Consider the following 23,706-nt stretch of genomic DNA (forward strand, 5'->3'; position numbering starts at 1 on the left):
TCAAGAAAAGGGGAAAAAAGTGCAACTGCCAACAGGCACATCAATTTTCTTACATTATCCTAGTTCTTCTTTCAATATATTACAGAGACAAATAGATTGATTTATTTAAAAAAAAACTAATATAACAATTAGCATTAGGAATTAAAGAATTTTACATAACTTAAATCATGCATACTTTTACATCCTGTTGTAAAAACTATTTACGTATTTATAGATACAAGCATAAGTACTTTGATTTTGTAGCACGTAGCCTTAAATTGTAGGAATGTGTACTGAACTTCAGAGGTCAAGCACATACTGTATTTTATGAAAGTTTTATATTTAAAATGCAATGTTATTTTATTTTGCACAGGAATTGTACTATTCACCTCACCTGTCTATCTCTTGTCAGTGTTAGGTGATATTAAGAAACAGTCCATTTCAGTGTACAGAGTTGAATTAGCTACAACAAACAGTGCTTTAGCAAATCAGTTTAACTTATTGACCTTGTGTGAAATATATTAAATGCATATACTGTATTTAGCTTTTCCATTTTTTAAGTATGATTCAAGATTAAGAAAAATATGCAACCAAGAAGTAATATACAGTATACATGTTATATTATTCACATAGTTGTATTTGAAGATTTTTTTAAAATATTTTGAGTTAACTTAGGGGTTAAAAAACAACAAATGCAGCATATCTCAGGAAACAAAATCCATGAATCTTAAACAATATTTATACATGCCAACTGAAAGTATAAGACCCAAAGAAGGGATAAGACCCACCAGTCTACCAGAACAGAATCTCTGTAATTACTTATAAGGACTGAATTCAGAAATAAATGTAAACACTTGAGGCTTAGAAAATGTAAATATTTTATAAGGGATGAGGTGTCTTCTAATGCTTGCTTGGGAATGCGTTGTTTATGAGTAAACAAATTATGCTATGCATTCTACTGGAAAAGGCACTTACAATACCATTTCAAAATCTACTGGAAAGTTAAAAAAAGACTTAATATTGCACTTTAAATTAAATGTACATTGTTAGATTTCTTCAAATGGTTATAACTAATAACTAACTAATATACATTTTTTTTTATTCTTACACGAAATACTGCTATTTACACTTTTCAGTTTAGAAAACTGCTATCACTGTACTTGACAGTTTTCACTTGAGTTTTCAGAAGCCATTATTTGTCTCCGTTTCTCCTTTTGCTCAGGTGATTTCTTTGAGCTTAGGGATCTCTTGCTTCAGTCAAAAAAAAATTAAAAATAAACAGAGTTTAACGACAGGAAATTGATTCCAGTTGTCAGATCACGTATAAGCATCAGTCAAAAAATAAACGACATCTTGTAGTATCCAGTCTTCTGTCTACAGTAAATGTGGAAAGATTTTTATGACTATCTGCAACATCAACCCACAGTCAGTTGCATGTGACTTGAAGGTGTTGAGCATGTATTAAACTTACATCATTGTCAGGTGTAGTTCTAATTCTAAAAATGTCCATGTCCTTTTTCATTTAAATTAATTACTTACAAGGTTAGAAAAATGTGCTTATGAAGTATTTGGTATGATACCTATTGGAAATTTCTAGTAGGAACAGCACACATGTAGGCCATCACACCAGGCCTGCAACCTATGTATGAACAGTCTGTTTCGCCTATATGGTGATAGGCAAAAAACACCTAAGAAATAGAAACTAGAAATCCCATAGCTGTATCAGTGGAGGCCAGTTATATTTTTATAGGTCAATAGAACACACCATTTTGGATACATAGCAAAAGACGTTTTATGGATAGAGTGAAAAGAAAGAACACAGTAGTGAGATTTCAGAAATACAGTATATACTGTATATACACATCACATACACTAATATAATAACAGATACCAAAGTGGGTGTTATGTGAGCTTGAGTGCTCCCATATATATTGTTCAGCCATGTTACTAGAACAAGCAGAAATCTGTTTCTACTTTATATGCATTTGGTAGATCATCGTGGGAATGTGCATACAGAAAGTCAAGTGATGATGGAATGCTTTGATAAGGAATCAAAGGCAGGGCAATAGGGACAGTTGACTACCAAATGTGTGTGTTGCACTCCACATGAGCAATAATGTCTTACAAATGTCACCTCTCCACAGCCTGCTGACAAGAAAAAGAGTTACAGGAAAGCCCTCTATGATCTAGTAAGCCAGATGTAAAATATAAAGCAGTCATTCATGTGAGGCTAGTCGATTACCATAAAAAAATGTCATGGGAACTTTAGCTTCAAAACTGTAGAACACAGTTGTCCACTTTTATAAAATGCCCCAGTACTACCACAGCATATTGAGAAATGGTAGTTAGCAGTGTAAAAAAAAACAGTGTACCACAGCATATCAAGAAAACAAACCTCTTGGGACTATGCTTAAAATGAGCTAATAATGAGGAATATGAAACATGTTAATTCTCTGTATGTGACCCAGCTTCATTTTAAGGCTCTATGCAAATAACTAATTAAAGGTATTTAAGTAATATATTTATAATTAGTTTTAGTACAGTTTTATTATGTGCTTTTCTTAAATACATGAGGTAGGTAAAGAAAACATTATCAGGCTAATTATTGTAATCATGCTCTAGTGCCCCATTATAAAAAAATGTAATCTATGATTTTCTAGCAGAAAAATGTTCTAATGAGGTATATTTTTTATTTGAAATTTAGTTTGTATGAACACTGATAGTATCATCGTCTAGGAAAATCGGTTTAATTTTTAATGACTAAGTCTAATAAAAGACTACAGTTTTTGTAATTATTCAATTTTTTAACTTAATTTGTAGTACAATTTGTATGTTTTTGCCATTTAGTTATGGAAGAGATTTATTCCTATGGATTCCAAGTAATTCCTAACAGTACTTTATCTGACATGTGTCATCACTCGAGGAAACTAAATGTTTTCTAACAATTTAAAAAGGGAAATAAAAAGAAAGGACAAATAAAAGGGGCAGATCTCAGCTGTACATCAACTTTGACATATAACAGTAATGGAGCTGTTATGTGGACTTTGTTGCAAGCCCCAATACAAGATGGATCTCATCTCTACTAATAGAAGTGAAAGCACAAGGTATACCAATACAGATGAAAACTAAACTTTTAAAACTGATCTCTGTGGCAGGTAAACCCAGGGTAATATAATGTACCAAGGCCCCACCAGGTAATTACATTTTGCTTTTTTAATTCTGCACTCCTAAACAAGCACATTAACTGTGTCCAAGGCAAACAGAGATAAATGCATTCAAAGGACAATTTTCAATGTTTTTTTTCCATAACGAAATACATTCTCCATTTTCTGAAAGTAAATGCAAAACTTTAAATATAAAGTTTTAAACTGTAACTATAAATCTACAGAGACTATACTGTCATGGAAAACAGGTATTTTTAATTAAATATTTTGAAAGATGAACAAACATATAAAGCTAAAGCATAGACGTTTAAGTTTTACGCAGAAAGAGTATGCAAGGATGAAAAAAAAAACAAATTTCAATTCTTCACATTACTTAATCTCAGATGACTACCCAAAGATATTTTCTTAATAGCCCACTAACAGGAATCAGTAATTTTAATGAGTGTCTAGTATATTACATGGCAAATTAAAATTTGTGGTGTTCACTGTACCCTAGGTGGTTCATTTAAATAAGTGATGATGGTGGTCATTAACTTTATGTTTCTATCTCTTTAGATCATTGGCTTTCTGTTTATGTACAAATGGAAACATTTTTCTTTATGATTTTGTATCCACATTGCAACTGCAAAATCTTGTACCTATAGATATAATTTGAAAGTTAATCACTGATCTTTATTAAAACAGCTTGTCCACACATGTGTGCAGACAGCATGAGTACGTGTGCATATTTTAATGAAAAAGCATGTGGCATTTTTTTGTTTAAAATTTCTCATTCAGCTCACACGGATAAAAATACCCAAAATACAACATTAAACTTGGCTAGTCAGATTTGCATTTTACCATTTATACATAGACACTGCAATATTTAGCAGCCTGTGAAGTGAAGATGTGACAGAAAATGTGTGTTTTCAAAGTAACACTTTCAGGAGGGAAAGTGAGGATGTATTACACATTACAACATTTGTTATCTTGCTTTACAAATAAGAACTGTGAGTGATATCAGACATAGAGAATACATTAATCTGTTTCTGATTAGCTTACTTTTGCTCAGAAAATTGCTTTGTATCAAAGATAAAACAAAGGAATAACTGCATGGTGTGAAGGATTTAATCTATCAGAAGCTTACTTTAAACCATGCTATCTGAACAAACAATAAAAAATGGCAGCACTAAAATAGAAGATACAGTAGTGGCATATTCTCGTAAGAGTTGTTCCTGATGTCTTTGATGGCTACTCTGAGATATTGGATTATAGTAAAGGTGTATTTAAGAAAAAGTAAATAATGTATAAATTATCAAGTTATATTGCATACAGTATGGAGATTTGTGTTTTCAAATCCAAGTAATAAAAGAAAAATAATTTTGAAAAACTTTCTTTGCAAAATCTCACATTATATTATTCTTAAGGGAAGAAAACTATAAGAAGCATTAGATTCATGGTAATAATAGGTTAGATTTTCACTCCCACCAATTGCAGGACAGGCTCAATTACATTGCCTTGAATTTTCCAAGTTATTTAATTGTTATGGATAATAATGGATAGTTAATAGTAATTGATTTCAGTTTTTTTTTATTCTGAAATAAAAAAAAGTTCACATAAAATACGCAAATCCAAAGTGAAAAATAAAATAAATTTGACTATAAAACCAAAAGCAGTCCATTATTAAATGTCAATTTGTTATACATTTCTTATATTAACAGTAATGGAATAGTTTAATATTATTCTAGGTGCCTGAAGGAAAAAAATATGAAAGTGTTGCTGCTTAGAGGTGATCATACTTTCTTCTTAATACCATTTTTATAATTAAATATCCTAGTTTTAGTGTCACTCACATGTCAGGCATAATTAGAAGATGCCTGTACCACTGCAAAAAAACTTTGAAGAAACTGAGGCCCTTGTGAGCACCACCTCCTTAGAGCCTTCTCAACATGGTTAGATGAGGATCATTAATTATAACTATACGAAGACCACTGGGAAACCATGAAGAGAGCACATGCCAGAACTAAAGTATGCAGCTCCCTTTGGAGTACATTTCTCCCCTCATAATTACATTAATTGCAATTAGCTTTCAACTCCTTCATAATTCTTTAATTTTGACACCTGCAGAAGTCCCTTGGCTTGTGTTCAACACCATTTTGCTACTATCATTACTCAAATTCCTCTTTCACTGGCTCTCATGGTGCATGATTTATCCAAGATAAGATTAAATGTAATATGGTCTTAAAGCTTTCTCAGTCAAACTTCAAAAACCTTACAGCCAACACGTAATTTTGCTTAATCTAGGCAAAAGAATCAACTGGATGATACATAATGATACATTTTGTGAAATGTGCAGGAAACATCCATATTAAAGTAGTGTTATTTTTCTTGTGCATGATTTAAGCATTTTAATAATGAAGAAAGAAATTATGAAAGTAATGTTCAACATACTAATAACTATTGATAAAAATGCAAGGTTTATGGTCTAGAAAAAAGTATTGATTTTTATATTGATCTATCCATCCATTTTCTAACAACTGTATCCAATTCAGGGTCACGGGGGAGCTAGAGCTTATCCTCGTAAGCAACAGGTGCAAGGCAGGGTGAATCCTAGACAGGACTCCAGTCCACTGCCATATTCTATTGATGTTGTTATCTAAAAGTTTCAAAGTGATGGTACGTTTGTCAGAAATTTTCCATATTCTGACAGTTACCTCAGTGCATGGGGTAGATTTAGGGTCATAATTCAGATTTGATGGTAGAGAAATAGTTTATGATATTTCCTTTAATGTATAGTGGTACACATGCCTCTATTAAATACTAACTCTGCTATGGGTACTATGTGGCTCACAGTGTGAATAGTATGTGGGTGGCCTTGACAGTGTGCACTTTGGATAACAGAGTGCACAGTCCTCATCATTTCATTCTGTTAACAGGGCTGTAGTAAGACCAAACATAAGAATATGAGAAAACATTTGCACATTAAAGGAAGCCATTCAACTTGTCTCACTCAAATAAAAATAAAAAACATATCACACATGAATATAAAGTTACAAAGCACATTAAAAAATTAATAGCTGTCAGATTTAAAGTTTATTAAAGGCTGTTTAGAATTATCCCAGAAAGCTGAGGCATTGTTCTTTACTTTGACATAGTGAACATGACCCTCCTTTAGGTTTTAAAGTTATTGTTTTTACTTTAAATAACAAATGTAGAGAATGGAAGTGCAGGTTCCTACTTTTAAACTACATTTAAAGAAAGCACTCTGAAGCATAAATGACTTACTTTTCTCTTGCATTTTAAAACAATATTTAATACTCAGAGAGCATATATCATTGTCACCTCAAACTACATTAAATGTGCCTTAAGAGAAAACTCAATTGCAAGGAGAAATTTCCTGCAAGCTAAAAGGCAAAATACAATGTTCATCACATTGTATAACATGCGCATATGGCAGTAAACTAGTTAGATCATTCCCATAATAACACACCTCGTTGTCAGCCTTCATACTCTCTATTCAAATTTATACCGTAAAATGAGCTTAGTGATTAGTTCATGTAAAGAAATGCACATCTGCCATAAATCCCTCACATCCGAAGAAGGCTCTACAGCCGAAACGTTGTTTCCTTTCTTCTCTTTTCGGCATGGAATAAACCTTTAACTTGTTCCTTTGCATGCTGACGCAGCTACCTACTTGAATTACAGTGTATATCTTCCATAAATGCAGTATTACAGATATCTATTATTGTCATCCCTCCATCTGCTATATGTCACATAAAGACATAGTAATCAAGGAGAGGATAAAACAATGAAATCATCCATGTGACGTCATTTAATAGGGCACTGGGCCACCACATACGGCCAGCACACCAGCTATGAGAGTCTACCAATATCTGGCTTTCTGCAGGAGGGATGCAGCGCCATTCTTCCACTACAAAGTTATTGAAGTCAGACCAGGTTGACATTTACTTTTATTGTCCTAGATAGAAAATGGACAATAAAAATAAGATGAAGGAGAATACTGCTGTGTCTTTATAGAATATGCAATAAAGGCCTGACTGGGCTCAAATCTTGTAACTGAGAAAGCCAAGACATATGTGTAACATCAGTGTCATACCATGCAATCAGATTCATACTACTGGGTGAAAAACATGTGCTCTGTGTATGTGTGTGTTATCATCCCGGAAGCACTCCACCCAGCAGAAATGAGATTAAGACGACCACTCAGTACCATTATTTATTAGCATCAACCTTGCCTTCTAAGTGAATGGGTGCACCAAACTCAAGCCAGTAAAATGTCAGCCATAACATTACAGAACCTCCAGAACTCTGTTCCAACATTGTTGGATTCTACACCAGGGCTGTAGAATTCTTTATGTTAGGTGTCATATGTCACATGTGCACTAGTTCACTTATCAAGAAAATGGTGAAAGATGATTCATCAGACCATATCACAATTCTCCACTGCTCAGTAATCCATTGTTGTGCTCTCTGTACCACTGGACTCACAAAAATGCATTGTCAGGTGTGATCAGTGGTTTGTGCACTGCAACCTGACTGTTATCATGCTCTCTGGAACATTTTTGTAAACTTTGTCTCCTCCTGCAGCCATGCTAACCATAACCAGGCCTGTTCAGCATTTGTAAACATAATCCTAAACAATGTGCAATGTTATTTGCTTAATGAATGCATGATCCATATTTTTCAGGAAACTTTTTCTTTCAATATTCTTGGTGACCCTATTTTTTCCAAGTGTTTCAATTCCACTACCCATATGTCTATCTGTGACAAGTGCAGCTCAGATCCGTACACGAGCCCTGTTACATAGGCATACACATACCTTTTTTAATACCATTAATGTAGTGAGGGAATAGATATATGGTGAAACCTATAATTACTGTAACTCAATTAACGTAAATATGTTGCACCATATAAAAACAATAGTGAAACATTACAGATGCAAGTAAATTGCAGGTAAAAATACATGAACCAAGACATTTTATTCAGAGTTTAATGTGTAAGTTCTACATGGTTCTAGGGTTTCCTGCATTACAAACAAGAACCGTTTTTCTTATTCAACCAGTCAAAAGCTTCAAAGGCACTGACAAAGTCAACCCACTGGATTTCTTCAGAATCAACTGTGAAACACGAATCAGTGGATACAACTGGAAAGTTTGGGGAAGAACGTTGTTACGACCCCAAGTGTCTAGGGGTAAAGGGGTGTAACATTTAGGATAATTCTTTTGGAAGCAGGGGGGTTTTGGTGAGGGACTAGGAAGCGTGATAAGAAGGGTAAGGAACTAGAGTGGTGCCAAAGGAAAGAAAATAACAAACAAAATGGAGCTGGCTAGGACAGTGAGGGAAAGCTAATCTGACTACAAAAGAAAACCCGAAACACACGGTCTTCGGTGTCTTCAACACCCTAGCTAACCTGCACTGACTACCCAAAACCATACAAGACAAATGGCACTCACCCATACTAACTAGTGTACTAATACAAAATCAACTAAGTGTGTAAAGTGTACCCAGCAACCTAACTAACCTTATATACAAAGGTTCACACAAAAACACAAGTGAACCAGGAATACAAATAAGGGAAAACAAGAGTAATCAACAGGAGCAGGGTACAAAAGAACACAAAAGTTGAACATGTAACACTGGGGCAAGGTAATGACAAAACAAGGATGAACACATAAACAAACGAAAGTACAAAGAAACTAACAAAAAAGCAACAAAACAACAAAGCCGAAGCTATACGAAAATACACACACACAAAGCAAAACAAACCAACAAACTAAGCCGAAGCAATAACCAAAAGCGAAGCGAAGCGAAGCGATAACCAAACGGGACCAAAGTCAAACGAAAGGCCTCTCCTTGCTGAAAACCTCCAGGTTATATACTGAATAAGATGCACTCTGATTGGCTGAGAGGTTGATTGATGATGATGATGTCATACTGAGAGTGTGGTGTAATGGTGGGCCAATGGGGAAGGGAGAACAATCAAGGGTCCGCAGTGTGGACATAACAGAAAAACACACACAGAACACACACTGGGACGTAACACCCCCACCCATAAAAACAAACATCTAATGTTTGGACAATGAAGAAACAAAACCAATCAAACAAAAGGCTATACTCTACCCCCAGCCAGGTCATTTCCTAGAATAAAGCTTACCCCTTTAACGGGTAGCGAAGGACGTACCCCAACTCTAACAAATCCAGTAATTAAACCACATTGGAGATGTACATGGTGTAAAGGCACTTTCATACAACCCATTTCGATGCCTTGGACTAATACACTCGAACCACAAAAAGACTTATCAGACAAGGGCAGTGCATCCACAACAATAAATGACTGGGCTGCTCCAGTATCTCTTAATATTTGAATTGTTTTCTGGTCTTCTGGTTAACCTGTTAGCGAAACGAATCCTTCCATAATAAATGGTTCATAACTAAGGTCAGGGAGACTGTTTTCACTAGACAAAGGAATAGCAGAACGGGAAACAGTCTTAACAAACCCAGCACTCTTAGGATGTTGCTGTTGCTGCTGCTTACGTTTTAGGGCCAAACAATCTGCAATTATATGACCTCTCTTGTGACAATAAAAACATTCACGCTCCTCTTTAGGACGTGAGGAACTAGTTTTTACTGGGGGAGACTGAGACTGGGAACTTGGAGTAGACAAAGTCTTCTCCACACGCGCAGACGTGAAAACGTTCTTGTGCGTGAGCACGAACTCATCTGCCAAAACAGCGGCTTGCGCTAAAGTAGTTACTTTTTGCTCATTTAGATAGACAACAACACGTTCAGGCAGACAGTTTTTTAAATTCCTCTTAGAGCATGGTTCCTCCACAAACTTTCGCAAATCAAAAGTAGCCATAACTACAGTACCTTGCCAAAACACAATCCACAAATCAAAATCCTGTACCAACACCAAAATTCTGCAACACAAAAAAAAATCCTTAGGACGGGAATTTGATATCCCGGACGAGCCCCCAATAATGTTACGACCCCAAGTGTCTAGGGGTAAAGGGGTGTAACATTTAGGATAATTCTTTTGGAAGCAGGGGGGTTTTGGTGAGGGACTAGGAAGCGTGATAAGAAGGGTAAGGAACTAGAGTGGTGCCAAAGGAAAGAAAATAACAAACAAAATGGAGCTGGCTAGGACAGTGAGGGAAAGCTAATCTGACTACAAAAGAAAACCCGAAACACACGGTCTTCGGTGTCTTCAACACCCTAGCTAACCTGCACTGACTACCCAAAACCATACAAGACAAATGGCACTCACCCATACTAACTAGTGTACTAATACAAAATCAACTAAGTGTGTAAAGTGTACCCAGCAACCTAACTAACCTTATATACAAAGGTTCACACAAAAACACAAGTGAACCAGGAATACAAATAAGGGAAAACAAGAGTAATCAACAGGAGCAGGGTACAAAAGAACACAAAAGTTGAACATGTAACACTGGGGCAAGGTAATGACAAAAGGTTCTCTCTTAATAAACTACTAGAAATCAAATGAGCAAGGTGGACCTAATGGTCCCCTCTTGATGCAAACAGTTCTCTCATAACCACTGTGTGTATTTGCTGAATTCACATCAAACCCAAGAATCAGTTCATGAGATAAAATGGGATATAAAGTTCTTCCTCTCACGATGACTTAATAGGGAGATTATGTAATCTAAACAGTCATGCAGCATGGGAAATCTTATACCTTGGCTTTCTCTCCTGTTTCTAAAGCATTCTCCCTTAATGTTTAGCATTTCTTATTCAGACATTAGTATATTTTTATTTACCATACTTCAAGAAAAGCACTGATAAATGGAACTGTCTGGAAAACATTAGTGCTGTAATCAATATCATTGGTCATCCCATAAACATGGTTTTAAAAATATCCTAACAAACATTTTATCTATAATTAAAATCACTCATATATACCACACCATGAAACAAGACATTTAATCTTTTATACATTACTTTGCCTTTACGTTAATTGAGATGGATTGGATCCAAAGATTTTTGTACACAACAGTTTTTTCGTACAATTCTTACCTTATGGACTGTTTAATCAATTAGTCATATTTTTAGAAATTAAAAAGCATATATTACAAAAGCGTGAAACAAACGGTATTATTTAACTGAAACAAACAATCTTATTCAAGTGTAATGCAAGTTATAAAAAATTAGAAGAGGCAGTTAACTTCTGATGGAAACCAAAAGTAGGAGTGTTCTTCCACTCTGACATTCAAACCTTCTCTTTTCAGACACTCAACATGAACGTCCACTAATTGGAACTCACATCTTCATCAGCCCCCCATTTAGAAATAACACAGCTCATTAAATGGATGCTATTTGAACTAAATGGCCCAAGAATCCTTCTAGGTTCAAGAAAACATCCTTTCATTTGTTTCTTGGTTCTTTACGACAGTGTAAGTCTCACACCTCTAAATCAAAGACAGAACACCAAAAAATTCTGCAACAAGATAGTTTTCAGAATTGTAAACAAGCATCATGACTGCTTTGGAATGATTACCTATCAAGTGCTAACATTACACGCTTTACCAATTAAGAAAAATCTGCAAAACCACAGAACTCAGAAAAAACATTTTCTTTTCAAAGTATCAACTGTTTTTAATTAATTTTACCTTTATTATGCATTTTAAAAATCCCTCAATTTCACTTATAGTTTTAAAGTAAAAGGTGCTTTTAACACCTGTCTTACGATGTTATGCTGAAATGTCACACCATTTATGATACAAAAACAAGAAAAAAAGAGCAAAGTGCGTCAAACATTCAAAGATGTTTAATATAACAGCTCTGTGAAGGAAAATCTTCCATTTATAATTCTGATGATCACAACACACATCTTCCACTTCCCCATGATTCAAACATTAATTTACACCTTGATAATTGGAATATGTGAAAGACTTACTGCATCAATGATATTTAGCTCACAATAAATTCCATGCATTAGTGCTCTTGCAGATCCCTACAGGCTGCGAGAATTTAGTCCTCTTGCCAATGCAGCACTAATTACAACTTCTGTAGCACAATGCCATTCACGCAGTGCATGCTAAAAAGTCTACAGGATAAAAAGAAAAGTGATTTCTTTTTTATTTTGCATTATCATGCTCTCTCATGGTTATGAAGATTAAGACCAGTAAACAATGCCACTGTTATTACCAATTAATAATGGCTTCATTTGTAGTATTAGTTCATGCATCTTAAGGTCTTGATCACAATATGAACGCAAACCCTCAAGTTCCTGCTTGCTCCCTGGGCTTCAAACTAAGGAATCCAATTTACTTAGCTGTTGCTAATGTTAAATAATGATTTCCACAACCTAATGATGTAAATGAAAAGGCTTTTGCAGGCTTTAACTAGGTCCTTCTGTTACCTAATTCAAACATACACTGCACACCAACAAGAATGCAGAGAACCAATGAAGTGCTGCAAGACAGGTTTTTGACTAGTGCTCTATTTCTTCACCTGTACTCTCAGGAGATAATGTAAGAATGACAGCGATTCTTGTACAAATAATTAGGAATATGCAAATGTTATCTGGAAGTCAATATCTTATACAGATCTTACCCCTAACACATTTTCCTTGCATCTAGGATTGTAACCGGACAGAGGATGAGACATATCCTAGCCTGAAGGTATCTGTAATCTCCTGTTAGATTACTGTATCTAGTGGACACACTTGAATATTCAAAGTATGGTGCATTTCAATCAGAAACAAAAAAATATATCTTGGTCAGCATTCAGCATCTCTTTCATTCATTTATAAACTTCATTATTTCTTAATGACATATTGCAGCACAGTACATCTCAAATCTCCTATCTCACAATGTGATTTGAGTTAAACATTGTTCCTTTAGCATCAAATATTCTTAATCCCAGCAGATCACTCAGAAAATTGTCTTTTTGAAGTTAAGGCAGATGAAGAGGATCCAACACAACAATTTTCTTTAACAGTTGTTTAATCACTGCTTTAAAAGTAACATCAAGAACAATTTAAATCAATCCTGTTTTTAGAATTAAAAATGTAATGCTTTACAAAATCATGAAAAATATTTTAATGTGAAAAAAGAAAAAGAAAAGTAAACTAAATTATCGAAAATAAAAAGCGGATAGTGATGTTCTGATGGGATTTAATAGCAGAATTTTCTCACATTGCTTGGAATATGACTATGATTTATCATATACATCACTATCTACTTCTTCATGCAGCAGAATGGCAGGTTCTACGTTTTACTGCAGAGAAATGCCACTATGTATGTTGACATTTTGTGTTTTATCCTTTGTGAACACTAATATTTCCTATTCTTAAGTCACTTGTTCGAATCCTGTGACAGCTTCTGCCAAATATATCATTAGACAGTACTTCAGATTCTAGCTCATGAAAGCAAAAATCTACTGTCTGCTGGAAACAATACATCAAAACTCTATGTTAAGTGTCTCTCCATTTCCTTTGAAGGTTTGTGAGCCTGTTCCTTCAAAATGTATCTACAAATATTGGCTTGACAACAAAGATGACAGAACCTTTTGAGAATTTTACAATGAGACTGAATTTGATTAAATCAAATTCAAAAAACAAAAAAATGGCATTCCACTTGAATGAGATAATGTTTTACCTTATTGGCCAAAAAGTAAAAGCTCTGCATTTTTAATATTCTTTTAGGTTCCAAACTTTGGATGCGTTAAACTATCTAACAAGATTGAATTAATAAAGTAGAGTGATTGACAGAAGACATTTTCATCCTTTCATTGCCTGAACATCTCTTTATTATTAGGAGATAAAAAGTTGTGAATGACTATGGAATATAGGAATAATGTAAAGTCTGTTGTATTTAATGTTATTCATGGACAAACACGTACATAACAATTTTACTACACAATTTCACTAAATATATTTACAATTATCTTAGAATATTTTAAGAAAAAAACTTGTTCAAAGTCTTGCTTTCTTTCATTAAAACATGCATTTGTTTCATTTTTTTTTTCAATTAAGCAGGAAAGGGCCTGCAAACAGAGATCCAGCTGTTACAGGATCATTAGCAGCATTTGCACTATCTATCAAATAAAGGGGTAAGAGGTATAAGCTGCAGGCCCTCTCAGGAGTGGGGTCCTATCCTACTTAAGAGATGATTAGGGAGTCTGAGGCATGAGCTATCATTAGTTGCTTAGCAATGGAAGGCCCCCTAAGATGAACAAAGTAAAATGAAACAAAAGGGGGAAAGCATCACCTTGCAAATCTGTAAATGAATGATAATCTCTCAGCTAGTGAAGGACATCATGTCCTTCCAGTGACATGTTGTTGGGACACTATCTAAATGAGGGCATGCAGAGCATCCAGTACCTGTGATGAAATACCCTAAAGTATTTTTCTAACTCTGATAAATGCTCACCGACACAGGTATCAACACACCTCTTTAGTGGTGATTACTTACAAAGGAACTTTAGGAAACACATTTGAAGGAGACGTAACCAAATATTGCTTTCTGCTTCTGTATCAAACCAATGAATGATAAACAGAGCTTATGAAGAGAACAAAGTTTTGTTATTTTATTTGCTTCACTTTTTTACCCTTGCAAAAATAAAGAACAAACATTTTATCAATGTCTCAATGTCTCATATCACTCACACATTCAGTGCATGAGAAACTTAAATCCCCTTTTCATTTTTAACCTCTTCTAATACTAAAGCCCTTCATCCCCAAAGAGGCCATTTCTGCCTGAAAGGATGTGCCCTTAAACATCTTGCATTATCTTGATAAATATGGACAGTACAGGCCTGGTTAAGGGATTAAATTCAAGATAAGATGGGCATCAAGTCTGAACCATCACATTTTTATAAATTTCTATTCACAACACAAACTAGAAAGAAACATCCAAAACAAAACAGAAAAAAACATTTTATTTCCATTCTTCATAAATTATTTTTCAAGTAGCACATGTAGGATTCCAAAATGTTTTACACGGATTCTCCAATACATGTACTACTTTACTTTAGATAAAACATTTTAGATGAATAGAACAGAGACAAAAAAAATCTGCATGAGGTTTTATGATGCCATGTCTTGACATGGTTGTTTTAGCCTTCCAAAATAAAATACAAAATTAGGAAAAAAATAAAAATAGACATTTCAATATTATTGATCTTCACTTGATTGGCAGGTAGACATATAAATGGAAACAGATTAAACTTTGGCATTTGCCCAGGAAACCTATAAACTTCCCCTAAATCTCTAAATGGTCAGAATTAATTGAGTGACAGCTAGCTGCACCAATCGGAGCAGCTAAATTTACTGCAAAGGATCCTTTTGAATCCTGCGTTATGACCTGTCATTTCTTTGTCATTACTTACATTTAAGATAAAAAATTCAAAATATTTTCACTGCTAAACAGTAAGGACATTGGGTATTTGATATGTTGCAATTTAGCTTTTTATTTTGCTTTTGTGGTTTTATATTTTTACATAAAACTGACAAATACTCAGCTTGTGATATTAGAATAAAGCACTTTTTTCTGTGGCATAAATTGATTGTGTTGCCTAATTAGAATATTAAATACACTGTTTTGAAAAAGACTGTCTTGTTTCTTATGATACATAGTTTTTGGTACTTTGTTTTTGACCCTACTGCTAAAGGTTGAAGAAATCAGCATGTAGGGCTGTATGTAATTTCAGGGCTAGGTTATAAATTTCTTCAATTTTTAAAAACGTTTCACTACTGTGAAAGCAAATGTGATAGATTAGGAGGATATTGGAGATTACCTGCATGTGCAATACTTTTTTAAATGTTTACAAATATTTTGTTTATGACAATGTAAAGTGTAAGGTATACTGTACTTCACCCACGACCAAAATGGATAGAAGTCTTCCAACAAGATAAATAGACTTATTAGAAACTGTTTCAAAATAATACAATTTTAATAGCAGGACATTTGCTTTGAGTGTCCTTATTTCTATTTTAAAGGAGTAAAATAAAAATGAAAAAAATGTCTTATGTACTCACCAATATATTCAAAAACATAGACAACAAAGAACGGAGTGACGAGGTCATTTATTCCTTGCACATAGCCACTGGCTGGATGTCGGATAGCCCAAATGAAGAGAATGCGTTCAAAGATCTGTTGTCAATAACAAGAAAAAGAGTTATTATAAACAAAAACAAACTAAAAAATGATGAGTTAATACTGTGTTAACTTTTCAAGTACCACAGCATCTGCATCCAAGATTTTATCTACAGTATATATATATAAAATGCACTGATATTGATATTCAGTTGTAAGAGTATGGAATGTTCAGGTCAGAAAACCAAATAGAAATGTTTTCATGGTATTCCTTGAAATTCAATAAATTTTTGTTGTACTACATTTTTCTGTAGATATCTTCTAGGACTAAAGTTTTATAATCAGAAAGCTACATTTAATGTTAAATGTATTTTCAGAAACAATGAGTATACACTTATTCCTAGCTACCGCTTCCTAAAAAATGTAACTACTAAGACTGTATTCAAATATAAATGAGATAGCAATATATACACAGTATCTGACCTGCACCCTAATACAGTTAATACAAACTATTTGTTTCTACAAAATGTTTCACAATACTTTTTCACATAAAAACAGTTCTACTAGTGCATCTAGCATAATGTATAATGCTTACAGTAGAATGCACTACAGCCAAAGCAGCGAAAGCATGATTTTTAATAGAACATTAATAGAATTAAGAAAATGGCAATCAACCAAAATTATTGCAATCAAAATTCCTTAATAGTAATACAACCAAGACAAATTTAATCTGATGTTCCCTAAAGTACAAGGCTCAGAACTGTATGTTCCCTCTTCGATGCAGTAGATGATAACTAACAATAACAAGCTCTGTGCTTAAAAGTTTTGTTTATTTCTTAAAAGATAAATAAAATAAAACATACAATTCCTTTTGTTATCTTAATTCAATCTCTCTCATTTTCTTCTGTATTCTCTTCCGTCACATAGTTTTAAAGATATAAACAGTAAACCAGTATGCTCACACCCACTGTTCTAAGTGTGCATTGCAAGAGTAATTCTACCAAGCACGTCCAGTAATTCCATAGGCAAATACATGGCTTAACACTTTGATAATATCCTATCTATGTAGGTGCTCTACTACATTGCACATAGAACATCCTGTAGGTGCAGTAACCACATCATAATTCTCTCCTGAGAATTTCACCGATTGCATTACCATACACAAGTCACTGATGAGGAGTAAAATGAACAGAAACCATAAGTAAAAAGTTATAAAAGTAAAAAGTATATTTCTATTTTATTTATCCTATCATTCCATGTGTCAACTTGTCTTAAGAAACTAAAACCAGTTTCTCATTGCCTCATCTTCCAGAAAGTTATCTGCATTATTTTGAACTTAATTCACCTGATATCTCCATAGAACCCCCCCCCCCCCCCCCCTTCAAAAGAACACAAGTGTTAAAATGTATTTCAGTAATAGGATACAATTTCTTTACAATACTTATACAAACTCACTTTCATGAAAGGCCATGCTTTGGATAGACTTAAAAACACCTATTTACAAACAGCAAAAATAAAAAGAACACCCCTCCCCACTCAGCCCCCCCCCCCCCCCCAGCACACTGGGGGCCTCAACACTCAGACATACCACCAGAACTCTTGATTGACTTAAAATCTTAAATGATTATGAAAACATGAAAGTTATGTAGTCATACAGGAGGTCATTGAATAATTTGGTGATTTAAACTCTATAATGAAAAATGTAAAATTTTAATTCTATGGCTACTTAACTGTAATAAGAAGACATGTGTACCAGTTCGAATGTAGCATTTATTAATTTAGGTCAAGGCAAAGTAACTTGATTTACTAGATCAAGGAAAGAACAGCTTAGGATAAAATAAATCATGTGCGTCACTGTCAATTTTTCATGTACATTTTTGACTGTCTTTCTGCTTCTGTAGATCAAGGACTTTCTTTTACTCCAACTTTTTTTCTTGTCTTTATTCTAAGGCAAACACTTCCATCTTCATTAAAGGCAATGTCTGAAGGTTTTAAATGTTTCACCTTGCTGTCAACTTTCTCAAATTAAAAGAGGCTTGAAGTTCAACTTAAATAAAGCAGAGAAATGTATTTTCATTTTTTAAGCAGTCAGTGCTTGACATACAAGACTATATATCACATGTAGTGGGATTCTAGTTTTATACCTGTCATTTATATAGAAACACATTTCTCAAATTTTACAAAGTACCACAAGCTGCATCATTTGTAAATGGAATAAAGTTTTAAAAAGCAAAGCCAACATGTATTATATTCACATCACTTTAAACATTCTTTTTATCATCAAGTTGCATTAATTATATTCAGAGAGGAGATCCTGGTAATGTTTTCTCCTCCCTTCAGAATAAAAACATCCAAGGCAATGCAACCATGAGGCTGAGATGAGTCACTGAAACATGCCCTTCATAAAACAGTTAAAAAAGTATATATCCCAGAGGCATGCAGGTAAAGGATAAAAGCTAATAATAGTATATATAATTACCTATAATATGAATATGAATTTCTTTGCTAGGAAATTATTATGGTTTCATGTTAACACTGCAAAATGCTAAAAATCATTACTGATTGGAACAACTTGTTTCATAAAGTGATTTAAAGTACCTGTGCACATAGATTTTTTATAATTGTTGCATATATTTGATTATGAGCAAATTAGGCTCTCTGGAGTCACTTTGGTATCTTCTACAAACCTGGACAGATGGTTTCACTTATTTTGCCAAAGCTACTAAGATTAAAAATTGCACAGAAGCCATACAAAAGGATCAGTGCAAAATAATCAATTTTTCTGTTTTATTAGCACACCACAGTTGTGCAGTAATAATAACTAAGTAATTTATAATAAATACTTTTTTGCTTAAAAATAGCAAATCACAAACAGATGACAAAGAAAATCAATTTCATGGTTATTTTTTCACATTGATACAAGTAGAAGAAATCTGGTGACATTATGTCTTGAAGACATCAGGCCAAAACTACTGAAATCACTTTAACCAAAATTCAATTCAGTATCGTAAGCTGATGATTTAGCCCTCCATGTCATCTATTCCCAAATTAAATTTATTGATGAACAAAGCTTCCATAATATGAAGTTCCAATTCTGTCTGTAATACATTTTACTTAGTGATTAAAAAAAGATTGTGCACAATAAATGGAAATGCCTTCCATTTTAGGGCAAATTTAGGGAGACCAAGAACTTTAAAGGTAAGGATTTCCTTGTAGCTCATGTTTTGATTAAGAAAATAAATAACATCCTAGCATCCTTAGAGTCATGCATAAAATGCTGGACAGGTTTGGTTGCCAATAATACAGTTAGAATGGCTGTAAGAGGAGACTTCAGTTACTTTGAAAGTTATGATTGCTGGGACAGATTTGGTAGGTCCTTCAGTGACCTAGACAGCTTATCTTTCCAATGTTTTGCAAGCAACGGTATCTAAGGTGATGTCAGCATGGAACTCTAAAAGAAGCAATCATCAGCAATAAAAGGTAACTGTAATCAGAACCTCATATCCAAATCCAAAATCACGATGTCCATCAATCAGTTTGAAGAGCAAGGTTAAACAGAATCATTGACTGAAAATATTAACCTGGGGAACAAGCAGCAGGTTTAATCAAAAAACGTCCCCCAAGAAATTCACAGAATGTGATACCATAGTCAGGATTCAGTACTAATCACAATGGGCAATGAACATTTGCAAGTCTTGTGGTACAAATAGCACAGGCAATGGACTACAAAGCAGTAGAGAAATGTGAAATGTGTTCCCTGAAAATGGACAAGAGCACATGTGGGACCAATCTTAAGTATTCTACCACCCTGAGTTCTTGTTTCCAACAACGAAGGGCACTGGTAGTTCCATAATGTTATAAGGTGCACTAATATCCTCAAAAGGCAAGGTCAATGCTATTTGCTACTTTATGGTACTGAGTGATCAACTTCACCCTGTATTGCAGCATTGTTTTCCTGCTAGGAAGGGTGCCTCACAGAATGACAATGCCCACATCTGCAGAGCACCCGTGATTGGTCAAGGTTTGATAACCATAACACAGACATTATCCATATGTCATGACCTTCTCAGTAACCAGATCTGAACCCAATCAAGCATTTATGGGATATTCTGGAATGACTCTTGAGACAGCATTTTCTACCTCCATCAACCAGAGTTAAATGTCATAGTCATGGAAGAATGGTTCTGAAGCCCTCCTGCAGTAATCCAGATACGTATAGACTCTATCATGATATGCAAAGGCTATAATGGCAGCATGTGATGGTCTGAACTGGTGTTTCCATTTATTGGTCTACTACCTATATTTCCAAAATTTCCAAAACAAGCACTGATGTGCTTACTGTACAGAAAAAACATGAAATGCTGGTGTGCTTTAATCTGAATTTGTTAAAACATGAAAAAAATTGGCTAAGAAGAGTTCACTGACTTCACAGACCATTAAATTTAATATTTTATTTTATTTATGGTATAAAAGCAAGAATGAATTCCATATCTAAGGTGTAATTTGCTAGAGGACATGATGTTTCATTACATCTGGTCTCATGTAGTATTGAAATTCAAATTTGTTTAGTGCAACAACCAAGTGGACATGCATTACTCAGTAGTCACAGTCTGCAGAGTAAGTTGAAATATTTTTGTGAGAAAAGAACATTTACATAACCCTATATTAAAGCTGTGCTGACACTCGGCAAGAATTCTGTCAGAATATGGATAAGAGACAATAAAACAAAGTAACTGTATATGAAAAACTGGGCTAACAATCAACAAAGTTTAACAATAATCAAATTCAACAAGCAAACCAAATTCTACATATTTCTGTGCATTTCCTCAATGTTGTGAAATGAAGCTTCATCTTTAGCTTAGTCAACAGTTTACATTACAACACAGCACAAAAAATGCCCCCACTTTAGACTGCAGCTTTGCATTACTACTCTATAAAAGTTCAGTGCATAGGAACTCACTGTACAGTAAGACATGTGAAGCAAGCACCTCAGCCTCAGCTGATTATGTCTCAAACGGTAGTCTGTATAAGAACATCACCATCAGATGTTAATCTTTCACCCCATAATAGTATAAGGCCCACTACTTGTAATGCCACTAAGAACATGTACAATCTTCTTGCATTATCATGACTAGTTTTTCTCTTCTGACAATGACACCAAAAAATGTGCTTGATCTATTCCAGAAATCACAACCATAGCCCTCCAATTGAACTGTACGATGGATTGGAATCTACAGTATACTGTATGTCACATTGCTTAGATTAAAAACCTTTCCAGGAAGGCATGTCAGGTTCCTTTTTGCCTTGAACACTGCCACTGAATTTCTTTCATGAAAAAATCTTCACTGGACCGGAAGGTTCTATTCAATTATTGACTTACATTAAAGCTTGTTTTTCACAATCGAGACCTTAAGAAGGTCAGTGCCTAACACTCTCAAGCCATGTGATGCTGGGCCTGGTGAGTACTGGGATGGGAAACAGCTAAAGAAATTCTAGCTCTTGCAGCAGGTTTTGTCAGCAGATCAATAGATGAACAAATGTCCTGCTATAATGATTGGAAACTCAAATCTGTATGAGATTTTGAAAAAAAAAACATTAAACTGTTGTCCAGACTATTTGATCATTAAAGATATCATGGTAATGTTTGGAAGACCTGGAGTGTTGATCCCAGTTTCCAAGCTAATTCCACTTTGGGCGTGTCTAATCAAACATCCTTAAATTTTGTTGCTGGCACATAATTGTAACCATGAGACACCCAGGCCTTCAGTGGAGAAGTGGGTAGCCTACTATATGTAAGGCACTTTACAATTCTTTGGGATAAGTGTTATACAAACGCAATACTTACAACAATTAATTAATATTACTGTATTTTCCTAATTGTCCAATGTTCGATTATACGAATATTTCATAAATCACTTTTTTATTCAAGTTAAAGTTATCTGCCTTGATAAGATGAACTAGAAAATATCTGAAAATATTTTAGCCCAAGTGATATATCTGAAAGCAGCAAATAATGGACACATGCATCAACACTACTCATAGGGGCTGATTCCCCTGTACACCTCATTGTAATTAGCTACGAGTGGCCTCTTCAGAAGCTGTTTTCACTAGAGAATACATTTCATCAGAGGCAAAAACCTCAGACAGTATATATATATCCTAAAGTAAAACAGAATAAAAGGAAGTCAGGTGATACAAACTGATGATGTGATTGTACACTGCAAAATTTTGTCTCAGCAGTCCTACTTAAAATAATGTATAATCATTAGGTAAAACAGACTGGGCATAAAGTGCACTCTTCTCATTATTTCAACATGTTGAGACATCTCACATTAAAGCAATGAAGGTTATGTGTGCCCTGTCGGTTAAAGATACCATTCTCCTGCTCCCTTAACTCCAAACATTATACATTTTAGTTTTGCTGTATGTGCTTCACCAAGTCACTTTGATTAATTAACCAAATTATAATTAATCTATAAAAACAAACTTTAACTAATCTAGAAATAACCAAAGAATGAGGACATACAAATCATAATTTTTGTACAGCTAGTCAAAAGCTACCAATGCATAAACACTCAACTGATTTTTTCACAAAACAAGTATATTATTGTATCGCATTTCAGAAAGGCACAGTCCATTATTATAAAAAAGAAAAAGACTGTCACCAAATGCCCAAGTCTATTGTAGGTAGTTATAAAATATAGAAGCTGCAATGATGATTCTAATGGAAGCAACTAAACAAATAATACTTTATATTTACTACAAAAAGCCACTCCTTGACAATGTTCATCATTTCTATCATAAGCACAACAAGTCTGCAAAAACTTTAGATTAATATATATAATAAATGAGAATGGAAGAAGAGACAAATAGCAACCGCAAACAACTACACTCCCTGTGGTCTCACCTCAATTCGTAATGTATTAATTTAGAATAAAGTTGTAAAAAGCACTAATTTCCTGTAAAGGTTTGCAATTTACATGTTCAAGTGTTTAGTTTGTTAGGAAACAGGATATATTCACAGTTTCTCCACTTCATTAGATGTAGTTAATTTGTATTCATTTTCAGCCTTTTTAAATTACCATGTGCAGCAGGTGACTGACAGACCAGCAGTGCATAAAGATGGAAAACAATATTTTGTTTCACTAGAGATTGTAACACTTTTACTGAAACTGCAAAATCTTGGTGCAAAACTAAAAAACTAAGCAGTCTACCTTCTTAAAATCTTTTTAAAATGAGGCAGACAAGTCAGTGATTATCACTTTCATCAGTTTCCAAAAACAGTACAAGAAGTGCGGATATTTTTACGGTCCCAATTAATGTGTAAACACTTCTTCAACAATTAAACAATTTCGCAGATCTTTAATCATATACTGTATTTCTGCACATGCATTTCCTTCATTGGAAATTCTATTTCTATTCCTATTCCACATTCATTATATCCCCCCTTTTCCTGCAAAGCAACACAAAAATTGAATAAAGCACTACTGGCCAATCAATTT

General features: G+C 34.2%; 1 protein-coding gene across 4 annotated transcripts in view; it reads right to left on the minus strand.

Moving 5' to 3' along the window:
* tbc1d22a (TBC1 domain family, member 22a) overlaps positions 1-23,706 on the minus strand; it is a 214,806-nt gene that overhangs the window by 121,146 nt on the left and 69,954 nt on the right. For all 4 annotated transcript variants that reach the window (XM_088923795.1, XM_088923794.1, XM_088923792.1 and 1 more), the window contains one exon: positions 16,147-16,261. In XM_088923795.1, the coding sequence (XP_088779921.1) occupies positions 16,147-16,261 (115 nt within the window). The remainder of the gene's footprint in view (positions 1-16,146; positions 16,262-23,706) is intronic.

Source organism: Atractosteus spatula, chromosome 8, assembly GCF_055471065.1.
Source record: "Atractosteus spatula isolate fAtrSpa1 chromosome 8, fAtrSpa1.hap1, whole genome shotgun sequence".
NCBI lineage: Eukaryota > Metazoa > Chordata > Actinopteri > Semionotiformes > Lepisosteidae > Atractosteus > Atractosteus spatula.